Source organism: Malus domestica, chromosome 12 (assembly GCF_042453785.1).
Source record: "Malus domestica chromosome 12, GDT2T_hap1".
Lineage (NCBI taxonomy): Eukaryota > Viridiplantae > Streptophyta > Magnoliopsida > Rosales > Rosaceae > Malus > Malus domestica.
This window is the reverse complement of record NC_091672.1, coordinates 29,235,482-29,258,511: the sequence shown is the minus strand read 5'-3', so window position 1 is coordinate 29,258,511 and position 23,030 is coordinate 29,235,482. Positions and strand designations below refer to the sequence as shown.

Genomic DNA, 23,030 nt, shown 5'->3' with positions numbered 1-23,030 from the left:
GCATTTGGGATATTTGTACCCATAAATATGTTATGGTTTTTCTGGACTTTTAACATGTACAATTTTTATAACATGTATATAATATACAATATATTTGAGTTCCACATTACAATTGGTACGCATTCATTCTCTCACAATTTCTTTGTTCATATAACATGTATATAAACATGTTTCATCCAAATTTTCCCCAGATATTAGTCCCAACCCAAGAGTAATTTGCACCTAAAATCTTTTATTTTGTTCTCTCTTTGGACAGTCAGAAAATATAACAAGAAGTCAAGTGCAGGTACTAATTTCAAATGATCAGTAGAGTTTAAACCAATGATTTCAATTTTGTTCCAAAAAAAAAACAATTATTGAGCTGCAGATTAAGCCATCCAATGAGCTTGCTTTGGAAGACTTGGTGGGGCATTTCTGTGGTTAATTTTAGGGCCCACTGCATGTGTATTCATCTTGTGTTCGTATTTGTACGTAAAGGGGTTTTTCGCCATCTAAACATGTAGAGAAAATTTTCAAGACACAACCAATTTTGGAAAGAAAGATGGTTGCTCCTTGTTTAATTCGATGGTGATGTGCATTTATAGTGGGATCAAATGTAAGAGTTTAGGCAACAACAAAGTGAAAATTCTATCAAAACTTAGTGTTGGTTGAAGCGACTAATTGTTAAACATTATTTTCCGATTTATACAAATTGTATTTGGCAAAGACGGGTCAATCAATTATTAGAAAGAAGCTAAAATCATGGAGACTGATATTTTATTATGCCAAGCAACCATAGAGGTCAAGGTGGAAGACAAAGAACAATTTGAGATATTGTTGCAAAATATTTCCCAAAACATGACAACTCACAAGTGGAGACTTAAGAAATTCAAGATATGGGTGATTCTAAAATTGTTATGGTTTTGGAGAATCAGCAATCTAATAAATTGGAATTAAATTTCATTGTTGACCAAACAAGAAAACTGGGGAAGAAAAAATAATTTGATTATCGATTGGCATATTTCAATCTTGATTATGAAATTAATTTCATGATTATTCCACCTAAATACATTGAAATTGGGAAAGAAAAAATATTTTGATTGTCGATTGGCATATTTAATATCTTATTTAATTTTAATTTTAGAACAAATATTCTATTGCGGTCTTACTTTCCTGATATGATTATTCAATTTTGGGTTTTAATATTTGTAATAAAATTTATGCTATTTTGATTTAAATAAGACCCCTACTTAAGCTTTTTGGCTTCTGTTGTAATATACATTCAAGAATTAATCAAATACAATTCGATTTTCTTCCTAACTCGGGTGGATTCCAGAACATTGTTCTTTTGTGGTTTACGTGTGTATCTCTTGTTAGCTTGGGCCATGTCATTATGACTAATTAACAAACGAATTAGAGAAAAAATATCAGTTAATGAAACGAAATACACACGTAAACCACAAAAGAACAATGTTCTGGAATCCACCCGATTTAGGAAGAAAATCGAATTGTTTATAATTTGATTAATTCTTGAATGTATATTACAACAGAAGCCAAAACGCTTAAGTAGGGGTCTTATTTAAACCACGCATATATATATATATATATATATATATACACAAGACATTGTTCTTCATTGCAACCACGCATCCAATAATCTTTCTTCAGGAATCAGAAGAAGAATCCGATCGAAGATGAATTCCCAAGAGTTCCTTTCGGGTTTCCCTTGCTGCCATGGCCATATCTGCTGCTTTAGTAACCTCGAGTACTCTTCCTATCTCTCTCATCATTATTATTTTTATTTTTCTCTAATTGATGCTACAAACCCAACACTTTTCTCAACTTTATCATATAGATTTATCTTCGTTTTAACATGACGTGGCAGTGTGATAGAGTTGGGAAAAGAGTTGCACCGATTTAATTTTTCCCTATATCAAAACTTACAATTAAGCAGGTAATTTAGAGGTTGAAGCTTTTGTGTGTTTTTGTTTGAATATTGCAGGAGTTGTGGTATGTGAAGCGAAGGTGCGCCCGGTGCCCCCCCCCGACCCTTTTTGCTACGGACTCTGCAGCAACACGTTTAAAGATGCCGAGTGTCATGCAGTGTGCCAAGCCAAAAAACTCAGTGGCGGGCATTGCATTTTCCAAACCGAGAAGCTACGTTGTTGTTGCAGTATTCCTGACCGTGTCAACAATGCCCTACGCTCACATCAACCTTAGCAGTCATGTTTTAAATTATCTTAATCTTTAAAAGTCTATAAGAATAATGATTAATCTCGTTTGTAAGGGCACATGTCTCCAACTGATCTGCCTCCTCAACTCTGCTATCTCAACTCTCAGTTCATCATGTCTTCTTTTTCCTTCTTCAATATAATCTAAAGGGTACTATGGTCTCACATTTTTTAGAATATAATTCTAAAATACTCTATTTTATATAAAAATAATAATTAAACTAGTGTACATTGACACATAATCTATGACAGCAGTACATATAGCTCACCATATTTCAAAGAACTCAAATATGTCAACGAGAGACAAAAACAACTAAAAGATTTTTGAACAATTAAAATGTCTCTTTAGGGGTTTTTGAACATTAGTCCTTGCAATATAATATAATTAATTGGACATTAGTCCTAGAAATTATATCAAATATAGCAAAATAATTAATTGGAGAAAAATTAAAATGTTTTTTTAGTGGTTTTTGAACATTAGTCCTTGCAAAATATTAGAATTAAAAAAAAATCTGGTACTAAATTACATATTCAATTTAATCCCTTAAGCTTTGTTTGGCACCCCGTATAAGACACCAGATAATACTATATAATACAAAACAGATGTTTGGTGGGCCTTATACTAAATAAGCATCGAACTATTAGTCCGACCCCACCTATTTAATACCCCATATGCCTGCTTACTTATCCCAAACAAAACCTTGGTATTATTTAGTCAGGTTCACCGTTCACGCCTAAAACTAAAGCAAGCTGGCTTTTCTCCAACCCATCTTGCCATCTGCTCTGCAGATCGCAAACTCGTTTCTCTCCCTCTTTCTCCATCCCCACCTCCGATCAGCATCAAGAAGATTTCGAACGGAATCCAGAGGTGGCAGATCGAACCCAAGTCCCGCCGGTTCTGTTCTGGAGACATTATCTGAGTTTTTAGCTTAATTGTTCCTTGATTTTGTTGATGTGTGGTGAGTAAGCTCAAAACTGGGCAAGATTTCTTCTGGGTCTTGATTTCAATGGATTAGAAACTCAAAATTGGGTTTTTGGCTGCACTGATTCCCCTGTAAATCATGGAATTTCTGCTTCAGTGTCGTCATCTTTCATGGAATTTTTGAGTTCCAGCATTTTGACAGAGGACGATATTGAGTTCGAAGATGAGAAGCTGTTGGTTCAATTTGAGAGAAGCCATTAATTGATTCGAAGATGATTGCAACGAAAGCTAGGAGAATCTGCTTGAAGCTTCCATTAACAAGGGATTGTGGATTTTTATTGTTGGATTGTGAATTGTATTTTGAAAAACACTTTGTGAATTTTTTTTTGTTTAAATTATCAATTCAAAAGTATTATTAACAAGTACTAAATACATTATAAATAATATAGTTATCAATCTGATATTGCATCAAACGTCGACAAATTTAGTCAGTTGTATTTGAAGACTATTTATCTTATTCGACTAAAATAGTCAATACAGTTTGAGCTGTCAAACAAGATCTTAAGGTGTACTTTTATTAAAATGTATATTCTATTTTTGTTATTTAATGTCTCCACATTAAAATTTTAATTTTATTAATATGCACATGTTAGCTCTTTCCATTGTAAATGAACATAAATGAGTAAATATTCAAAAAAATTAGTGACACATAAATATGCAAATACATAAGTGTACAAAAATGACTGTACCGAAATATTTGTACCAAATTGCTTCAACATTAGAGAAGGAGGGAAGAACCTTGGTCGTTCCTGCTGCTTCGAATGATTTGAGTAAATTTTTGTCTCAATTCATGCCACGGCGCTGCCAACAGTTACTAGACTCCAGCACAAACACAAATTTTGCATCTATATACATACTGATTGGATTGTATCAAGCACTTTTGAAGAAAGCCATTTCATGACTCTTGAGAAGCCAACTTTGTATTGCAGGTTCTTCCTTTTTTTTTTAAGGAAAACTAATGAAAAAGGCTTGAAAACTTTGAGTTTTAATGATAAGGACAAAATAAAGGGTAGAGTGAATAGTAACAGGATTGACTTTTTAGTGTAAAAATGTGGTTTTTCGTTAAAATGAACAGTACCGGGTGCTTTTCGTTAAAGTTCCCTTTTTTTTACTAAAGAAAACATCATGGCTTATTCCCATTTGTGCTTCGCCTACGATGTTCATGGTTACGTTCTGCAATCTACTTGCTTATCCTTTCAGGCACTTCTCATACAGGAGTGGTCTTCTGTCCCTTTGATTTGGTTGTCAATGAAACGTAATCTGTTTTTTCGCAACCCTTTTTGCTTTCGAAGTTTACTGCTCGGTTAAATATTTGTACTAAATTTTTCATGTTGTTAAGATTGGGTAAATTTAGGCATTCATGATTGGGTCCATGGTTGAAGCTCCGGAAAATTAGCTCAGTCGGATCTGCAAATGTACCTCCATTTTTTCTATGGTTTTTGAAGAATGGATTTGATAGGAATCTAATTGCTCTGCAAATATGGTTGCGCCTCTGATTGTTTGCTTTCTCTTGGGTGCCTGTGATTCACACAGGGTAAGAAAGTACGATAATTTAATTTTAATTTTCAAAACATTTTCCTTTAATTTTCATTTTTTTGGTAATCAATTTTTTTTTTTTTTTTCAACTGTTTTGGTGTATTACCGAGTCGATTCGCAAGTAAAGGAGTGAGTAACCCTTTTCAGATCAAGTTCTAAATTTTACTTTCAAAATCCTAATTGTTTATAGAAATTTCACTTTTTTGCTTTGCGGAAATGGGTATTTTGAGTAGATAGTAGACAAGAGTTGAACAAAAAGCCTTCATTTGTGTTTGTTGGTCCTTTCGAATGTTGGAATAAAGTGCCTATCACTGTTAAAAGTAAAATTACTTCTCTCGGACCTCTAACATAGCATTTGGGTGATGGAGTGTTAGATCAAGGAAATTCAAAATGATGGAATCTAAAAAAAAATAAAAATTTATCATTTTCTTGTTTAACGTTTCAATTTTCATTTTGTTTACATTAATACGATTCATTTACCTTCACATAAAAGAAAAAAAAAACACATTTTTTTACTCGATCAAAATATAGAAGTCTTCAACCTAAACAGCTACTGCAAAGACTATAACTTCCCACGCCTAATCTCTTGAATGCTTTTTCTTTGCTTTTTCGTTCAAGTATGTCTCTTCTTAGCACATTTTGTTATTGTCAAATACGTATTGGATTGATTTAGACCCGCCCTTTTGTGTCAATCGAAGTCATTGCTACTAGGTAAGCTAAAGTATGATATACATTGACCTTTCTCTCTTGGTGCAATTCAAAATGTACTGAGTTGTTAGAGAAGGTGATCGTGTTTCTTTTAAGTTTCTAATTTGACTTATAAATAAAAAATAAAAAATATTGAAGCAATTTATGTATATAAATACATTAAAAATATGTAAGTTAAGTATAATACGTCGTAATTTAAAAAATACTTTTCGCACGGACATGTAATTAGAAAGAGACACTAAAATGGGTCAGCAGACCGCGGCCCACAAAATCACGAAACCAGCAGAAGTGCACGGCGCCAGTTTCTGAGCTTCCGAGTTGTTCATTACCGCTGCCTTCTTTTCTTCTGTTTCTTCGCGTCTTTCCACCGCCGCAACCGTATTCTCCTGTTTGAAATCTCCCATGACGACGCCGTTCCTTTCCACACGCCGAAGGGGGCTCCTCTCTCTTATCTCCGGGTCTCTCTCTCCCCCTCTCTCCCTCTCATGTTTTTGTTTGAAATTGGGCATTTGCCAATGTGGATTGCAGTCTCTGTAAACTTGAAGAATCTCATAGAAAGTAATACTGATATTAATTGTTTCAAAATTTCCAGTAATGGGTTTTGTTAAATTTAAAATACTTGAATTTCTAGTGCTCCATTAGCTTCACACAAAAGGGAACAAATTTGGAAGCACAAGTTTCGTCCTTTTCCTTTTCTTTTTGCATTGCCTCTCACCTGTTCGATGAAATGCTTCAAAGAAGTGACTGTATTTCTCTGCGTTGGTAAATTTACATTTCTCAAAGGTGTTCAAAGTGTCTTTCTTTATGGTTATGTGTTTTTGCTTGGTTTTCATCTGATTAGACACGAGTAGGACGACTCTCGTTAAGGTGTCTTGTGTGAGTGAAAAGGGAACAATGTTAAAGTAAGCCTTTGGGAAGGCGTGGAGCAAAGGGGTTTACGCGTATGGAGGAAACAGAGCCATGCCTTGCTTGTATGTGCCCACGAGTGATGTTAACAATGGACAGGTACATTCGAAATCCCAATTTCCGACCCCCCATTTGGCTTATATTCTCGAATTATTTGTCACAGAGCCTTGCATTAGTTTCAAACCAATGTTTATCTCCGGAAAAAATCTATGAAAGTTGATAAAGATTTATGCTTGAACGAGGTTTGAACTTTTTCTGTGCTTGGATGATGCCATGAAGATCTGCTAGCCATCTAGTTTCTTTCCCGTAGAAATTTTGCGGTGATATCAACTGCCATCTGATTGTGCAATTTACAGGTCCACTGCGCACCGAGAAGTTTTTTCGGGGTAGAGGATTTCCTCGATGATGACAATAGCCGCCCATACACTTACCAGAAGGAGAAGAAGTCCAAAAATCCAACAAAACATATATCATTTAAACAGCGCACCGTAGCCTACATTGAACCGTTTACACTCGATGTGTTCATCTCAAAGCGGTTTGTGTCAGCCTCGATCACCCACGGGGTCACAACCAAGCAGGTTGCAACTGCCGGTACCAACTCCAAAGACATTAAAGCTGTACTCAAGTCACGTTGCGACATACCTGCCTGTTTGGCGGTCGGCCAAATTTTGGCCGATAGGGCAAGAGAAGCCGATGTTTATACTGCTGCTTATACTCCCCGGGACAGGGACAAGCTTGAAGGGAAGATTAGAGCAGTTGTTCAATCCCTCATTGACAATGGGATTGATGTTAAAGTTTATCTTGACTGAATTAGGTTTTATTTTTCTTTGAATTTGATTTTCTTTGGAAAATTTAGGAGGCTTGTATGTAAACTCTTGTGACTATAAAATCTTTTGCCAATTTCTGAAAATTAGCTTTCTTCTGCTCTCTAATTATATGATGAATTGGCAATTGTTTCTCTATCAACTACCCTCCTTTAGAGAATCACTTACAAAAAACTGGACCAGCAAGGTTTCAGAGTCTCAACTAATCATACGATGTCATATGGAGAAGTTAAAACATGTGGGAAGTGTAAGAGGTTTGAAACAACACCTCGGTATAAGTCCTTTCCCTCCTTTAGGAGAGTAACTTATATCGAATGAGGTCACCACTATAATTGCATTATGGTTCATGTGGTAATTTTCGTTCTGTGTAAGTCATTATCTTTTAAGTGGTCAAATTGTTTAAGGTTGACCAATGACATGGACAAGAATGGCCAAAACAATTTTCTTGCGTTGACACTAAATGAAATTTAGGGAGAAAAAAAATACGATTAAGCAAAATCAATTGGCAACTTAATGTCATTACAAGTTTACAACAACCTCCTGAATGTCTGCCATGTAGGCTGGAAAAAAACAAGTAGTACAACAGCCATTCTGAATGTTTGCCACGTGGATTGGAAAACAAAAACAACTGGATACGAGTTGGATAGAATAAATATCATAAAAAATTTAGAAAATAAATCATTTTAAGGAAATGCAGATAAATTTTAAGGTATATAGAATGAAATGTGGCTTTGTTTTATTTTGCAAATAACACAGAAAACATTCAAATTTCATAGTCAACTCCAAAATGTAAGAATAGGAAAAAATAAAAAGAAAAATCAAAATGGGATTTAATTAGGTTTCTAAATTTCGGTGTCCTGTGTTGTGTTAAGGATATATCGAAGTTATAACACTTATTAATGAGGATACACGTACTTTCTAGTACTAAATCGATGTGTCACGTGCATTATGATCAAATAAAAATAATGTCATTACGAATATGGATTAATACGTATACAAAGTAACATATGCGTGACGGATAGGGTGTGCCCTGTTGAACCTAGGGCTAAATCTTTTTTATTTTATTACGTGAGTTACATACCCGTGGCGGATAGGGTGTGCCTCTTGAACCTAGGGCCAAATCTTTTTTATTTCCTTCCCTTTACCTAGATTTTTTTTGTTATCGTTGGAAATATGATTGATTTTTTTTACTTTTTATGCCCTTAAAAAAAGTGCGAAAGTCATTTGGTACTACGGTTTAATGGTATTCATCTTCATTTGTAAGTGAGAATTCTTAGGTTCGATTATCGTCAAATACAAATTTGAATCACATTATTAATAGTTCATTGTGAGGCTTAGCCTAAACCCCTCCCCTTTAGTATATAATATCGTTTGTTAAAAAAAAAAAACTAATGGAAAGAGTTTGAAAATTTTGAGTTTTAACGATAAGAACAAAATAAAGGATAAAGTGAATAGTTTTAGGATTATATTTTTAGTGTAAACATATAATTTGTCGTTAATGGGAACAGTACTGGAGTTTTTCGTTAAAATTCCCTAAAAAAAACATGCGAAAAGAGGAGAAAAAGGGTTATAAAAGGAGGGCAGTTTGGTCATTGAAAAAATTTAGACTGGAAAGAGAGCTAAACCGTCCTTAAATTGTTCCTTTCCAGATTTTCTCTTCCTCCTCCGTAACGTTCGTTGGATTCTCTCCGTCTCAGTCTCTGGTTCCTTTTGAAGGTACTCTCTCTTTCTCTCATCTCTCTCTATCTTACTCTATCTCTCTCTCTCTCTCTCTCTCTCTCTAAAACCACAACAGCTTCTCACTGATTAAAAAATTTCTTTTGGTTTTGGGTTTTCAGATTCTCTGGCTTCTGTTTGGTCGGTGGGAGAGGTAAGGAAACGAAAAAGATATTGAATTTTCAGTGGTTTTAATTGAAATATGAATGCTTGTGTTTGCAAGCATGGACTGTGAAAATTTTATGCTGAATTTGATCCTGGTAGTTTTGGGCTTACAATTTGATCCGGGTTTTATAATGCTGCTGAATTAAAATTGTATGAGATCTGAGTCTTAGATATTAAGTTGATTTTGTATTTTATGCTTCCATTTATCTGGGCAGACAATTAGATAAATAGAGGGGGTGTTGAATCGTTGTAAAGCTTGATTGTTTGCAATTTTGCACTAGTCGGGTCGATTTTAAATTTGATTCAATTGGTTGTTGGATTGCTCTTTTGCAATATACTTGCATGATCAAAACTGGGTTTTGATCAAATGATTGGTTTTACTTGAGATAACAGTAAAGATTCTCTATTTTTTGTTGTTAAAAATATGCATCTGGGCTTCAGTCTTTCGGGGCATATCATTCATTCATCAGAATCATCACCACACATGTGGGTCTGATCGAATGAAAGTCTTGGCATTGCCATGGAAGCATGAGGTTTTGTGGTAGTAAAGGCTTTAGATGTGATTCTAATCTTTATTGTGTGCTTAGAGTGTTTATGGCGAGAGTAACTATATTACCGGTAATAACAAACAAATGGCGCGCACACTTTTGTTTTGGATTTCTCTTCGAATTAGGACACGTAGTATAATGGAATCGAGTCCCTCAGATTTTCAACGGTTATTTCCGTTACCTTAAGGAAATAACGTAAATCTCAGTAACAACGGTACTAGGAGAGAACAGGAAAAGAAATTGTGCATATGAAATTTGTTGGTCTTGATGCTGCCAGATGTACCAAAAGTGCATGCGTGGCATTAGCATGATAATGCCAAGCCGCCCTGTATGGAAAAAACTTAAATAGTCAAATCGGTGTCATGCTTTTTATTAATCATTCAATTTGGTTTAATTGAGTAGATCAGCTAACAGAGCAGATTCCTTAGCTTGCGATATTTTTCGCATGTACAAAATTTGCACATGTTGCACGTTTCTGTTCAGCCAACAAGTGTGGTAAAATGGTCAGGGACTTAGTAGTCAAGCCTTTGTCATGATTTTTACTAGAAATTTATTGATGTGATCAATTGTGACAGAATTTTCATTAGATTGAGGTAGTGAACCTACTAAATTTTCATCTGTTGTTAGTCTGGAGTCTTCTATTTGATTACATCTGTCACAATTTAGTTTAAATGGCTTTGATATAATTGCAGAAGGGCGGCTTCTGGAGTTAGTCTTACTGTTACTTTTGTTCCCACTTCCTGTGCGATTGAATATAATGTGATTATGTTTGCACATACATATAGTATAGTGGAGAAAGAGATTTGTGTTCCTCATGTTTCTAGTGAAATTACGACGACATTGTAGTTTTCACACTGGATGTGTCCTTTGTTGAATAAAATGGGGAATGTGACATCCACCTAAAGGTGTGGAAGTTATTGTTCTCTCCATATGCACAACGTCACACACACACACATACTGATCTTGCATGGATATACCTAATGGCCACTGTAATGTATAATTATATACATATATAGGGGTACGCACACACATGTACACAGAGGTATATCTTTTAGTTTGATAACTTCAATGTTGTTTTTTGTTTTGTTTACTTCGTTGTGTATACAGAGGAAGGGTGTTTTTTGTTTTGTTACTTCGTTGTGTATACAGAGGAAGGGGTTTTATCTCTATAGGCAGAGCTTATGTGCACAGACTACCTGTCTTTCTTTAAACATAAAGGACCATCTGTCTTTACTCCTTGTAACATTCATGCTTCTAGGGTTGGTGTTTTTCAGTATTGAAACTGATTGATATGACAATGGCTTGACATTAGAAACCCATTCTGTGTTATGCACTGAAATATTAAAGAGGACTTTGAATTTGAGCAATTCTCTTGGAATGACAATGATACTGTTCCGCTTAGCTAAAATGTCTCAATGGATTTACTGTATTGCCTATAAAAATATAATTTCAATGCTGCTCAAGTTTTTACATATAGCCAGAACAGGGCGAAGTATGGAAGGTGCTTTACATTCATTCCATTTATTTTTCTTTCTGTTGCTTTTACATTCATTTCCTTTCCTTTTCACTCAGTTTTTCTTTCCTTTTCATTCTCACATTCGATTGACTCATCTCCTGGACGGGATATGTGGTTCCTGTGTTCTTCTGTTTTTGATAGAAAACAAAAGAAATCACTTCCTGACCATATCATTTGCAGGATTCATTGGGCTTTGTGAACCCGATTGTTTGGTATATGTATATACTATGGAACTAGATGATAACTATATGGAAACAGATAACAGGAGGGAAATAGAGAGTCCTGCAGAAGTGTTTAATAATCCAGAGCCATCTGAGCAAATCATCTCTCCGGCAGAAACAACCAGCCCACTGGAGTCATCTGAACTGAAGGTCCCCTCTTCTGCTGAAGTGATCAGTGTACCTGCTGAATTGTTGAATAATCCAGAGCCATCAGAACAAGTCCCCTCACCTGCAGAAACCTCCAACACCCAAGAGTCATCTGAACTAAAGTTCCCTTCTTCTGCTGAAGTGTTTGGTGGACCTGCTGAAGTGTTGAATAATCCAGTGTCATCTGAACAAATCCCCTCTCCTGCAGAAACATCCAGCACACCAGAGTCATCTGAACTGAAGGCCCCCTCGTCTTCTGAAGCGTTCAGTGGACCTGAGTCAGCTGAAAAGAAAATGGCTTCTCCTGGGGAAGGGTCTAAGAAACCTGATTTATCTGAAAAGAAAACTTCTTCTGCGGGAGCATCCATTTCTGGAAAGAGGATCCCAAGATCATTGAAGGGAAAAGCTAAAATCGTGAAGAAAACTCCTATTCAAAACAGTTTGAAAATTAGTAGAGGTGCAGATACTTCACAGGTTAATGGGAGGAAAAGGAAAAGGAATAGGGGTAACAACGTGAGTAGAAAAACAAGAGAACAAGATGGCAAAAAGCTGAGTTCAACGAAAGAGAACCAACAGAATATCTCGAACGAAGAGGCTACAGAGAAGAGCCATCAGGTTCAAAAGAATCCAGGAAAATCTGATGAATCCGAAAAGAGCCAACAAAAACAGATGAGTACAGAAAAACGACGTGAGTCAGACAAGAGTGCCAAGAGTGAAAAGAACAGTGAAAAACGTGATGATAAGAGAGAAAAGCTTGGCGGTTTGATCTTCATGTGCAGTGGAAAGACAAGGCCAGACTGTTTCCAATACCGTATCATGGGTGTTACAATGGGTAAAAAAGAAGTTGTTTTAGGTATCAAACCTGGGTTGAAGCTTTTTCTCTATGATTTCGATCGTAAGGTTTTGTACGGGGTTTACAAAGCATCCTCTTCTGGAGGCTTAAAACTTGAGCCAAAGGCTTTTGGTGGGGCCTTCCCTGCTCAGGTCACATTCTCTTAGATCCACCTCCTTGTTTGCGTTTTTATAGTTAACCAGATTTGTGTGCTGATGACTTGCAAATTTCAGGTGCGGTTCAATGTGGAGAAAGATTGTCTCCCTCTGCCTGAAAGTGTTTTCAAGAAGGCAATAAAGGAAAACTATGATAAGAAAAACAAGTTCAAAACTGAACTTACAGTCCGACAAGTAAGATAACCCGCTCTCCTTTTATTAATTGCTTTTTTTTCTCTTTCCTGTTCTGAGGTGCCATCGTTTTGTTACATTTTTGCGGGATTGTATCCAATATTTTTATTTCAGGTCAGGAGGCTCACAGCACTTTTCCGACCAGCTCAAGTGCATTCATCGGTTTTAGCCCCCCGTTCCTCGCCGGAAGCAAAAGCTCGGGATCGGGGAGTTCATGAGGGGGTGAGAGAATCACGGCCACTTTCACAAAGGGATGCACATACTATAGATCCTTATGCCCATACTGATGCTAGGAGTTATCCGGTGTTTGCCCATGAAAGGGACCGGCGTGTTGCATACCGAGAAGTGGCACCTGCAAGAAGAGAGGAGACTTCTCATGATTTGTACATAACTGAAAAGGAATATCGAGCTTATGGTCTTCGGGGAGACAGGGGAAATGTGACTTCTCATTCAATTACTTCTGGGGAATCGCGCCGTAGGGAGTATGAAGGAGAGCATCTTCTACGACAGACAAACTTCATTTACAGAGATGATGTCCCTACACATCGAGAGAATGTTCATTCTGATCGTCCTTACTTGAATGACACTCATACTCTTGGCACCAGACATGAATTGCCACCTGCAACATCTGCTACTGCCGTGGATGCATATGCAAGGGATCCATATTATCGCTCCTATTATGATTCTTCATTGTCGGACCCATACCTGGCTCCCAATAGGAGAGAGGATGTTATGTCAGGGCCTTATTCCGTTGGTGGAAGGAGGGAGAACTACCTAATTGAGGCTGATCCTGTGCAAAGGAGAGAAACCAGCAACAGACGAAGAGACAGTTACCGGATTGAGACTGATCCTGTGTATAGGAGAGAACCCGTTCGTCATGTAGAGAGATTGTCATTGTACTCGAGGCAAGATGCTGCTGCTGCTGATGCTCCATTAGGTTATAACCTTACAGAAGCCTACCAGGTGACCAAGCCGGATCCTGTGCATGCACCAGTTTCCTCTCGTTATGCTTTTGCAGGTCCGTCATACACCTTCCGCTAAATGAAGTTCTTGCATCCCCTCCGTCTATGCAGGCCGGATCTTTTCTTCGAACTTTTTTCTTAACCGAAAAAAAACAAGAAGAAAAATAAAACTTTGTATCAAATATTTAAACTTTCGGATCGAAATTAGGGACAAAGTCTTGAACTTGGTACTGTTTCTGTTAATTGGTACTGCTGAAGGTTGACAGCATTGTCTTTGACAGATGACAGTATGTTAGCTTTTGCCATGGCAGGTTTAGGTTATGAAGTGCAGCTTACTCTGTTTGATAAAAGGGAATGATTTCCGTGCACTCTTTTTTCAATTTTGCAGACCATTACAGAGCGAGAAAATGAGTTTACGGAAATCACTTCTCTTTGATAAATGCTGTGTCTACTTGTTGTAGGGTGCGTAATGCGCTCACATGAGGAAGTGGGCTTTTTGGATACAAAAGTTTTAGTGCTGGACTTGATATCTCAAGAAAAGTCCATGAGTGGTATAGTTCTTCTCTTAGGCCAATAATTCTCACAAACAAATAATAATCTCGATTTTCGTAAATGTTGTTACATTTACAAAGATTTATTTATAATTCAATTATTTAGTAATTATTGAGCGGATAAAATTAATTTAGTAGGTGACTATGATTATGCTCCATGTCCATGTCTATAAAAAATAGGGATGTGTTAACCACACATTCCATTTTACTTCTTACACACTCCTGGTTAATTTATATCCATTGATTTTCTTCAATTCATCCGATCCGACGGTCGAAAATTAGAATGGTGTGTGAAAAGTAAAATGGGGTGTAAATATCACACCCCAAAGAATATTGTTAAAATTTTTATGAATGAATTGTGGTACATCTTAAAAACTTAATAATTAAGTGTTACCATTGGATTTTTGTAATTTTTTCTAAATTTTGTTTGAATTTTAAAAAATTATTCTTACGAAAATATCAAGAACCGTTGGATTAGAATGAAAATTTGAAAGTAACCTCTTATATTTGGCCACGTGTCGAGTACATTGGAAGTAACCATTGTGGCGGGCGCCACACTCCCCTAGCGTGTGGCGTCAATGCCATGCATTTAGATCTAGACTCATAAGCGACTGGTGCCATGACTGGTGGGCCTTGACGACCCAAAAACGTGTAGATGTGTGTTTTGGGTTGGATTTGAGACATGGTCATATCAATTTAACATAGGTGAAAATGCTCTCCAATTCCCTTCCTACAATTCGCCGTGTGAATGAACATGACGAACAAGGACGGCATAGGAAGCATGCTCACAACACAAGACACGAGACCAACTTTCATAACATTGAATAATTTTAATCATAATATTTCGTACTAATAATACAACTGTTATGTAAATAAAGGTTTACGCGTAAAATTTATGCTTACGCGTAAAATTTATATCATTGACAATAAATGTTCATTTTCCGCGAGGTTGTCGTTTGATGACTTCACCACGTGTAACGTGCATGGGAGTCTTGCGTGCAAATGCAGTCACAAGTTCGTTCACCATGGAAAATACTAATCAATTCCGATGTTTGTTGGAATATCAACAACTTCAAAACTTACCCTCAATGTTTCCGGTCTTTCCAGCACATTCCTGCATCATAATTCTCTCTCTCTCTCTCTCTCTCAAATTTCCAGTCTTTCCAGGACATTCCTGCAAATATTATAATCCTCTCTCCCTGATCAAAATTTCCAGTCTTTGCAGGACGTTCCTGCCAATATCATAATGCTCTCTCTCTCTATGTATATATATAGAGAGTCTTATCCAAAGGAATTCCCCAAATTTTATCCGTATAGAGAACCTTATTCAAAAGTCCTCATTTATTTGTCTTAGAACATAGTATTTGTTAATTTTTTAATTCAATTAGATGCCTTAAATGCTACTTGTTATTACGATTTGGTGATATTTTACTTTACTAAATGAGAGGTATTACATTCAATTCTCGTGAAACGCGAATTTAAATGAAAGTATTGTTAGTTCATTGTGAGACTTAAAACTAAAAAGAATAAATATTTCAAATATTTCTTATTTGACTAATATTTTGCAATGATGATCTATAAAGTGCAAATTAAAAAATAAACGGTTCAAACTATTAAATGTCACTAATGGATAGGCTCAATAAATAGTCCTCATTTTTTACCAAAAGAATAGATTTTTTTTAAATGATATTATCTACACTAAATGAGAGATGGCGGGTTTAGCCTTATAGAGAGTTAGCAATAATATGGTTCGAATTCGTCTTTAATGAGAATCGAACCTAAGACCTCTTACTTACAAGTGAAGTGAAAAAAATATCTCTAGATCGTAGTACTAAAAAAATCCCTTTAAATAAAAGGTTTGTACATTTATATATATAATGGTAAGAAGAACTCTTAAAAGTGGAATACTCCTCTTCACCGCCTCATGTTCATGATTTAATTCATATACCAATATAATAAAATATTATATCAAAAATATAAAATAACGAAAATTGATGAAAAGTCATATTTTAAGAGGATCTTCGTAATCATTTTCGATACAAATTTAATTTACATGTTGGCGGGTTGTTGGAACTTGGACCGGTATCGTTAAGTTCAATCAAAAAGTGGAATTGGTCTCCGCCCAGTCAGCAATCGTCAACCCACGACCTTTTCCAGATGCATCATGCATGTATGTGAAGAATATTCATTATTTTGTATTATAATACATTTTCCAAGCAATTAACCATAAATATTTAAAATAATAATGCAACTAATTAAGCTAATGTAATATATTACAAAGAAGAGGATCATCTTTGGATTCGCTTTGTGAGGATCCTAAGGACAGAGGCGGAGCTACTAAGGGACCAGAATAGTCCTGGGCCCATCCTGCCTTTTTTCTTACTACAATAACATATTGTTGTTGCTGCGCCTTATCAGTGGAATACCATTAAATTCAAGTGTGCCCCTTCTTAATCTAAACTCTATTTTCCTTTTACATGCCTCGTTTTTCACTCCATCTCTCTTATTTCAGTGCAGACTTCCCTTCCCCTCCTTTTGCTATCAACTTTTCTTTGTCATTTCTTTAGTCCTTCTGTTATATTTTCAAATCTTTCATGCTTAACTCTTACTTCGTATTCAAGTGTTTGAGTTTGCACAATGTTTTTAGTTCTCTGTACTGAATTTGATTGGTTTTCCAAATGTGCAATTTACTACAACTTTTCATGTTGTGGGGCCCTTCCTCACATGAAATTCTGGCTCCGCCACTGCCTAAGGATCTCTATATCCTAACCGTTCATCGTACATCGTGTAGTCAGTTTTTGTCATGTACTTTTTGTGTTTAATTTTAAATAAAAAAGATTAAATAATTTTTGACCGCACAATGCACGATGAATTACTAAAATGTGAGGATCCCTAGATCCTCATAATTTAGATCCGAATGGGATCCAAATCCTTTCTATACATGAAGGGATATTTTGTGTGATCTATATTTCACATTGTATTTAAACGATCTAAACGTGTACAATCATGCAGAGGCGGATGCACATTAGGACCAAGTGATCTTAGGACCATTCAAAGTCTAGGAAATATACATGTGAACGTCTTCCAACAACCCTCAGTTTATTTGGTACATGTCTTTTAGTGCCCACCAAGTATTTGATGTAATTTATGCTATGCATGTCTTGACAAGTTTCCCTGACATCACTTGACAAATTCTCTCGATATCACTATTGTTTCGGCATATGTCGATATGTGTTGACATCTATTCAACATAGTTTAGCTGACGACAACAAACCCATTAATATTCCATGAAGTACCTCAGTAAATAAACTAATTTTTTTTGCATGTTTCGAGCTTTGTTTCTGTCTAAAAACTTGAACTTTTAACATTGAAACCTCCTGAAGTCCAAATCTTGAATCTGTCACTGCACGTATGTATGTGTGATCAGTGAAGAAAATATCGATAATATCGGCGAAATATCGCCGATATTATCGTTTTTTTGGGACCTCGATATTTTATTAACTATCCAACTTGTTTTTGGAAAAATATCGCGATATTATCGATAATATCAATAATATCGCGATATTTTCGAAACTATCGCGATATTTTGTATCTGCTAAATCGGAGAACAAAGCCGGAGCAAATAATCCGAATCCCTAAATCCCCAAATTCTAATTCAAAGCAAATGAACTGAATCCCTAATTCCTAAATCCCTAAAATCGATTTCAGTACAAAAATCAACATGCAGAAAAATCGCAATCTGTACAAAAATTGTAATTTACAAGCCGAGAAGAATGCCGGAGCAAATTAACCGAATCCCTAAATCCCCAAATTCGATTTCAAAGCAAATGAACTGAATCCCTAATTCCTAAATCCCTAAAATCGATTTCAGTACAAAAATGGTGCAACATGCAGAAAAATCGCAATCTGTACAAAAATTGTAATTTACAAGCCGAGAAGAACGCCGGAGCAAATTAACCGAATCCCTAAATCCCCAAATTCGAAATCAAAGCAAATGAACTGAATCCCTAATTCCTAAATCCCTAAAATCGATTTCAGTACAAAAATGGTGCAACATGCAGAAAAATTGAAATCTGTACAAAAATTAAAATTAAAAGCCGAGAAGAAGAGAAGTAGGAGCCTGGGAACGTCGTCTTCCTCACGAATCCAAGACGGCTGGGACAATGTAGTGCTCCTCAGTGGTGTCGACGACTGGGACTACGATGAATTCCGGTCCATCTCCATGGAACAAGGTGGTTTAGAAGGCGGTTATCGAGTGGTGTCGACGGCTGGGTTTAGGGCGGGTGAGATGGGAGGAGCAGAGGGAGACACGGACGAGGAGGATCGAGAGATGATGTCTGTGTGTGTGTGTGGAAGAACTGGAGAAGGGGGAAGGGAGAGAGAAGACTGAGAACGAAGACTCAGAGAGAGAAGAGAAAGAAGAGAGAGATTGAGACGATTCGAGAAAGGAAGGAATGATCGAGAGAGAGACTGAGCTCCGTGTGTGGTGTGCGTGTGTGGTGTGGTGTGGGGGTTCTCGAAGTGTGTGTGTGGTGGAGTGTGAGTTCTTCACTGTTTTTGACTATCTGTGTGCTGGCGTGTAAGAAAAAAAAAGCATCAAATGATCCAAATAATTCAAAACCAAATCATTCAAAACCTATCTCTAGCTCTCTGATCCAATGATCCAAATAACTTTTTGCAATTTCAGAGCATGGACAACAAATAATACTGCTTTCATAATGAAATCGTGTGACAGTCAGTAAGATTCTTTCACATGCAAAACAGTGTCAGTGTGTCAATGTCTGTTATATACTTACATTCTTTCACCTTATCAGAGGTGGAGTATCAGAGGCATTCACAGAATTTTCGTTTCTTCTTCTTCCCATACCATTTTCAAAACCATTCCATATCCATTCCAAAGCTTGAACACAAAGGGTTCCATATTTAAGGTAAGTTTACAATCTTAAATTTATATTATTGTAATTTATACAACAACAAATAAATTTGTGTGGACTCGTATGTTAATTTTTTAAGTAATTAATACTTGCATGTTAATTTTTGTAAGTAATTAAGTAATGTTAACAATTACATGTTAATTTTTTTAAGTAATTAAGTAATGTTGTTGTAGACATCGAAATTTTGGTAAATAAATGTTGACCGATAAATCAAAGTTTCAACGCTCATGTATTACATAAATTTTACACGTAGCGTGTGACTCAACGAAAATTGAAATGAGTTGGAAAAGTCATCAAATAAGACACGTGTCAACACCTGGCAGAAACGACTTATTTCATCTGGAATATTATATTCAAAATTAGGCCTTGGAAATTTCTATAAATACAAGCCCATTTCATTCATTTGGGGGAGGAATTCATATTACACCTTGAAGCTCTGAAGCTCTGAAACTCCGAAGCTCTCAAGCATCCAGGTTCCCGAAGAATCAAGAAAGCTCTCTTCGTTCTTCGTTCTTCGTCCATCGCTCTTTCAAGATCAAGCCCCGACGGCCCTAGAAGAAAGCACCATCGTTCATCATCCGTTCATCCAAGATCAAGCCACAACGGCCCTTTGGATCAACAATCATCCACCTTCAAGATCAAGCCTCGACGGCCCTTGAAGAAAGTGTTCTTCGTTCATCGTTCTTCCAAGATCAAGCCCCAACGGCCCTTTGGATCAACAAACGTCGACAAATCCACACATCCAACCGCCCTTCAAGATCAAGCCCAAAACCCCTTGAAGATCCGTTCATTACTGTTCTTCAAGATCAAGCCCAAAAGCCCTTGAAGATCCGCTCAAATCCACCTTCAAAGATCAAGCCCACGACCCTTTGAAGAAACTTCCAACTGTTCATCCAAGATCAAGCCTCGACGCCCCCCTTGGATCAACGAAACATCCACAAATCAACACCTTACGGAGATCGAATCAGATGATCAAATTAGAGAGAGATTGTAACCCAAAATCGTCAAATACAAATATTTGTTTGTGCACGTCGTTTCTTGTCTCTTTCGTTTCAGGAATTTTCCGTGTTCACAAATTGGCACGCCCAATGGGACAATCTCTACCTCTCATCTCTTTCTCCGTTCAAGGAATCCAAGCACACCTCAAAGTCAATGGCATCAAGCAAGGGACAAGTCGTTCTTGCAACCACTGAGGGAAGGATCCTAAACACTTCTGCCGCAAATGGACAATCCATTGGCGCCACAACCGCTCCTCAACATGCCACTTCAAAATTGGTGCCGCTAAAAGAGCAAGGGGAGCATCCAAGGTGTGAGTATGTCATCAACCTGACCTCGCTGGGGGCACCAAAGCACGATGTTGAGGTACACAAGATGACATCCCAAAGCAGCCAACGACGTTCTTCATCAGCATCCTGGATGTCTAAAGGAAAGTCATGACTATCGGCGTTACCTCTGTTGAAGAACTACTGGCTCAAATGAATGAAGCAATCGCAAGGCTAACCCGAACTGTGGAAGAAAAAGACTTGCAAATTGCAGCACTAGTCAACCGATTGGAGGCGCAAGATGGCGATAAACCCGACCCAGAGGATGATCCACTAAAGGGAGGAGCTGGCGGAGATGAAGAACCCTCGGTGAAGAAAATCGATGGGAAGCCGGAGCCAGACCAAGCAGCGGCACTCATGGGATCTCTTTCTATCCAGCAGCTGCAGGAGATGATCACCAACACCATCAAGGCACAGTACGAAGGGAGCTCACAAACCTCATTGTTCTACTCGAAGCCCTATTCCAAGAAGATTGATGCCCTAAAGATGCCAAGGGGTTATCAACCACCAAAGTTCATGCAGTTTGATGGAAAAGGAAACCCAAAGCAGCACGTTGCACATTTCGTCGAAACTTGCAACAACGCGGGGACGGAGGGAGACTACCTCGCCAAACAGTTTGTGCGCTTGCTGAAAAGAAATGCCTTTGAGTGGTACACGGACCTAGAGCCTGAGTCCATCAACAGCTGGGAGCAATTAGAACGGGAATTCCTTAACCGCTTCTACAGCACCCGTCGCACTGTGAGCATGCTAGAGCTAACGAGCACAAAGCAGTGGAAGGACGAGCCAGTCATTGACTACATCAACAGATGGCGCACTCTAAGCCTCGACTGTAAAGACAGGCTCTCGGAAACCTCTTCAATCGAGATGTGCATCCAAGGCATGCAATGGGGTTTGCAATACATCCTTCAAGGCATTAAACCACGGACTTTCGAGGAATTGGCCACTCGCGCCCATGACATGGAGTTGAGCATCGCCCATCATGGGAAGAAGGAACCGATCGCCGACTACAAAAACGACAAAGTTCTTGGGCCAAAGGTGGAGAAGGCTACGTGGAAACCCACCAAGGAAGCAATGACGGTCAACACAGCTCCCGTCAAAATCCCTACACGAGGCAAGGCGATTCAAGCCGAAGGCTTTCGTGATCAAGAGATGCGTAGACACACTTTGAAGGAGCTTGAGGAGAAAACCTATCCATTCCCCAACTCTGATGTGGTTGCCATGTTAGAAGACTTGCTGGAAAAGAAGGTGATCGGCTTGCCTGAGTGCAAACGGCCAGAAGAGATGAATCGCACCGACAGTCCAAGGTACTGTAAATTCCACCGCTTCATCAGTCATCCGACAGAAAAATGTTTCGTGCTGAAAGATCTCATCATAAAGCTGGCTCAGAAAGGAATCATCGAGCTAGATCTTGACGAAGTGGCGAAGTCAAACTATACCACCTTCACTTCTGGCTCTTCCGACTCAAAGTTTTCACCTCAACCGCTGGGGGCATCCTCCAAGACAAGCAAAATTGAAGGATGGACTCAAGTCACTCCTAAGAAATTGCACAAGAAGCATACGTCTCCTCCACAAGTCCGCCAATCGGAAAGGGGGCAAAGCAGCTATTATCAACCTTCAAAGCAACGTGAACGTGTTGAAGATGATGAAATTGCGACACAAAAATCGTCCGTTGCCATCACGATGCGCGACTTCTTGCCCGAAGACTTCTTCAATCACGCGGTCAAAGCTCCTTGCTATGAAAATTGTGAGGAACGCCTCTCCCGGATTGCTTGACAAAATTCACAAATGCTCATCACCTGCACGAGCCTAAACTGCATGGCACAATGCTCCTTGTTCGCACGAGCCTAAACTGCACGAACCAAAGCTCTTTGTCTGTAAGAGCCTAAACTGCAAGACACAAAGCTCCTTGTCTGTAAGAGCCTAAACTGCAAGACACAATGCTCCTTGTTCGCACGAGCCTAAACTGCACGAACCAAAGCTCCTTGTCCGCACGAGCCTAAACTACATGGCACAACGCTCCCGATCCGCACGAGCATAAAAGGCGACATCAACGCTCCTGATCCGCACGAGCATAAAAGGCAACACCAAATGCTCCTTGTCTGCACGAGTTGAAACTGCATACGACACCAAACGCTCCTTGCCTGCATGAGTTGAAACTGCAACACGGCACCAAAAGCTCCTTGTCTGCACGAGTTGAAACTGCAAACGACACCAAATGCTCCTTGTCTGCACGAGTTGAAACTGCAAACGACACCAACACTCTTTGCCTGCATGAGTTAAAACTGCAAACGGCACAAAAAAAAATATACCAAAAATATGTATGTATTTGAACTACGTTACGACTTGATCTCTTTTTTGGAGGGGTACGTAGGCAGCTCGAATATTCAAAATTTGAGTTCAGTCACACCAAAATAAGGAATAAGGATTTAATTAAAAGTTTTGATGCTATTACAATTTCTTTGTACAAAAAAAAAAAAAAAAAAAAAGATACATGTTTTACGTATTTACAAAAAAAAAAAAGAAAAAAAAATACATATGTTTTATGTATTAAAAAAAAAAAATATATATATATATATATGGATCCCAAAGTAACACCAGGCCCA

The 23,030-nt window shown here is 37.7% G+C and overlaps 2 protein-coding genes across 3 annotated transcripts; both read left to right on the top strand.

Moving 5' to 3' along the window:
• Positions 1 to 5,384: 5,384 nt before the first annotated feature.
• Positions 5,385 to 7,252, top strand: LOC103430494 (uncharacterized). 2 transcript variants are annotated; one of them, XM_017330978.3, is made up of 3 exons: positions 5,385 to 5,605; positions 5,666 to 6,441; positions 6,699 to 7,252. In XM_017330978.3, exons 2-3 carry the CDS (start codon positions 6,397 to 6,399, stop codon positions 7,149 to 7,151), a joined length of 498 nt encoding a protein of 165 aa, XP_017186467.2. In that variant the 5' UTR covers positions 5,385 to 5,605; positions 5,666 to 6,396; the 3' UTR covers positions 7,152 to 7,252. The 2 variants fall into 2 exon arrangements, with proteins under 2 accessions (XP_017186467.2, XP_017186468.2); XM_017330979.3 differs by lacking the exon at positions 5,385 to 5,605 and having other exon boundaries at positions 5,687 to 5,894; positions 6,278 to 6,441.
• Positions 7,253 to 8,848: 1,596 nt separating this feature from the next.
• Positions 8,849 to 13,988, top strand: LOC103450979 (uncharacterized). The gene is made up of 5 exons (XM_070809610.1): positions 8,849 to 8,884; positions 8,999 to 9,036; positions 11,253 to 12,463; positions 12,545 to 12,661; positions 12,773 to 13,988. The coding sequence occupies exons 3-5, from the start codon at positions 11,339 to 11,341 to the stop codon at positions 13,697 to 13,699; spliced, it is 2,169 nt and encodes a 722-aa protein (XP_070665711.1). The 5' UTR covers positions 8,849 to 8,884; positions 8,999 to 9,036; positions 11,253 to 11,338; the 3' UTR covers positions 13,700 to 13,988.
• Positions 13,989 to 23,030: the final 9,042 nt, after the last annotated feature.

What these genes read in the sequence shown, in the direction of transcription:
- LOC103430494 (XM_017330978.3), top strand. Translation starts at nt 6,397, where the DNA reads ATGCCTTGCTTGTATGTGCCCACGAGTGATGTTAACAATGGACAG. An exon ending in GTGATGTTAACAATGGACAG is followed by an intron (nt 6,442 to 6,698) that starts GTACATTCGAAA and finishes TGCAATTTACAG; the next exon opens with GTCCACTGCGCACCGAGAAG.
- LOC103450979 (XM_070809610.1), top strand. Translation starts at nt 11,339, where the DNA reads ATGGAACTAGATGATAACTATATGGAAACAGATAACAGGAGGGAAATA. An exon ending in GTGGGGCCTTCCCTGCTCAG is followed by an intron (nt 12,464 to 12,544) that starts GTCACATTCTCT and finishes TGCAAATTTCAG; the next exon opens with GTGCGGTTCAATGTGGAGAA. An exon ending in CTGAACTTACAGTCCGACAA is followed by an intron (nt 12,662 to 12,772) that starts GTAAGATAACCC and finishes TTTTTATTTCAG; the next exon opens with GTCAGGAGGCTCACAGCACT.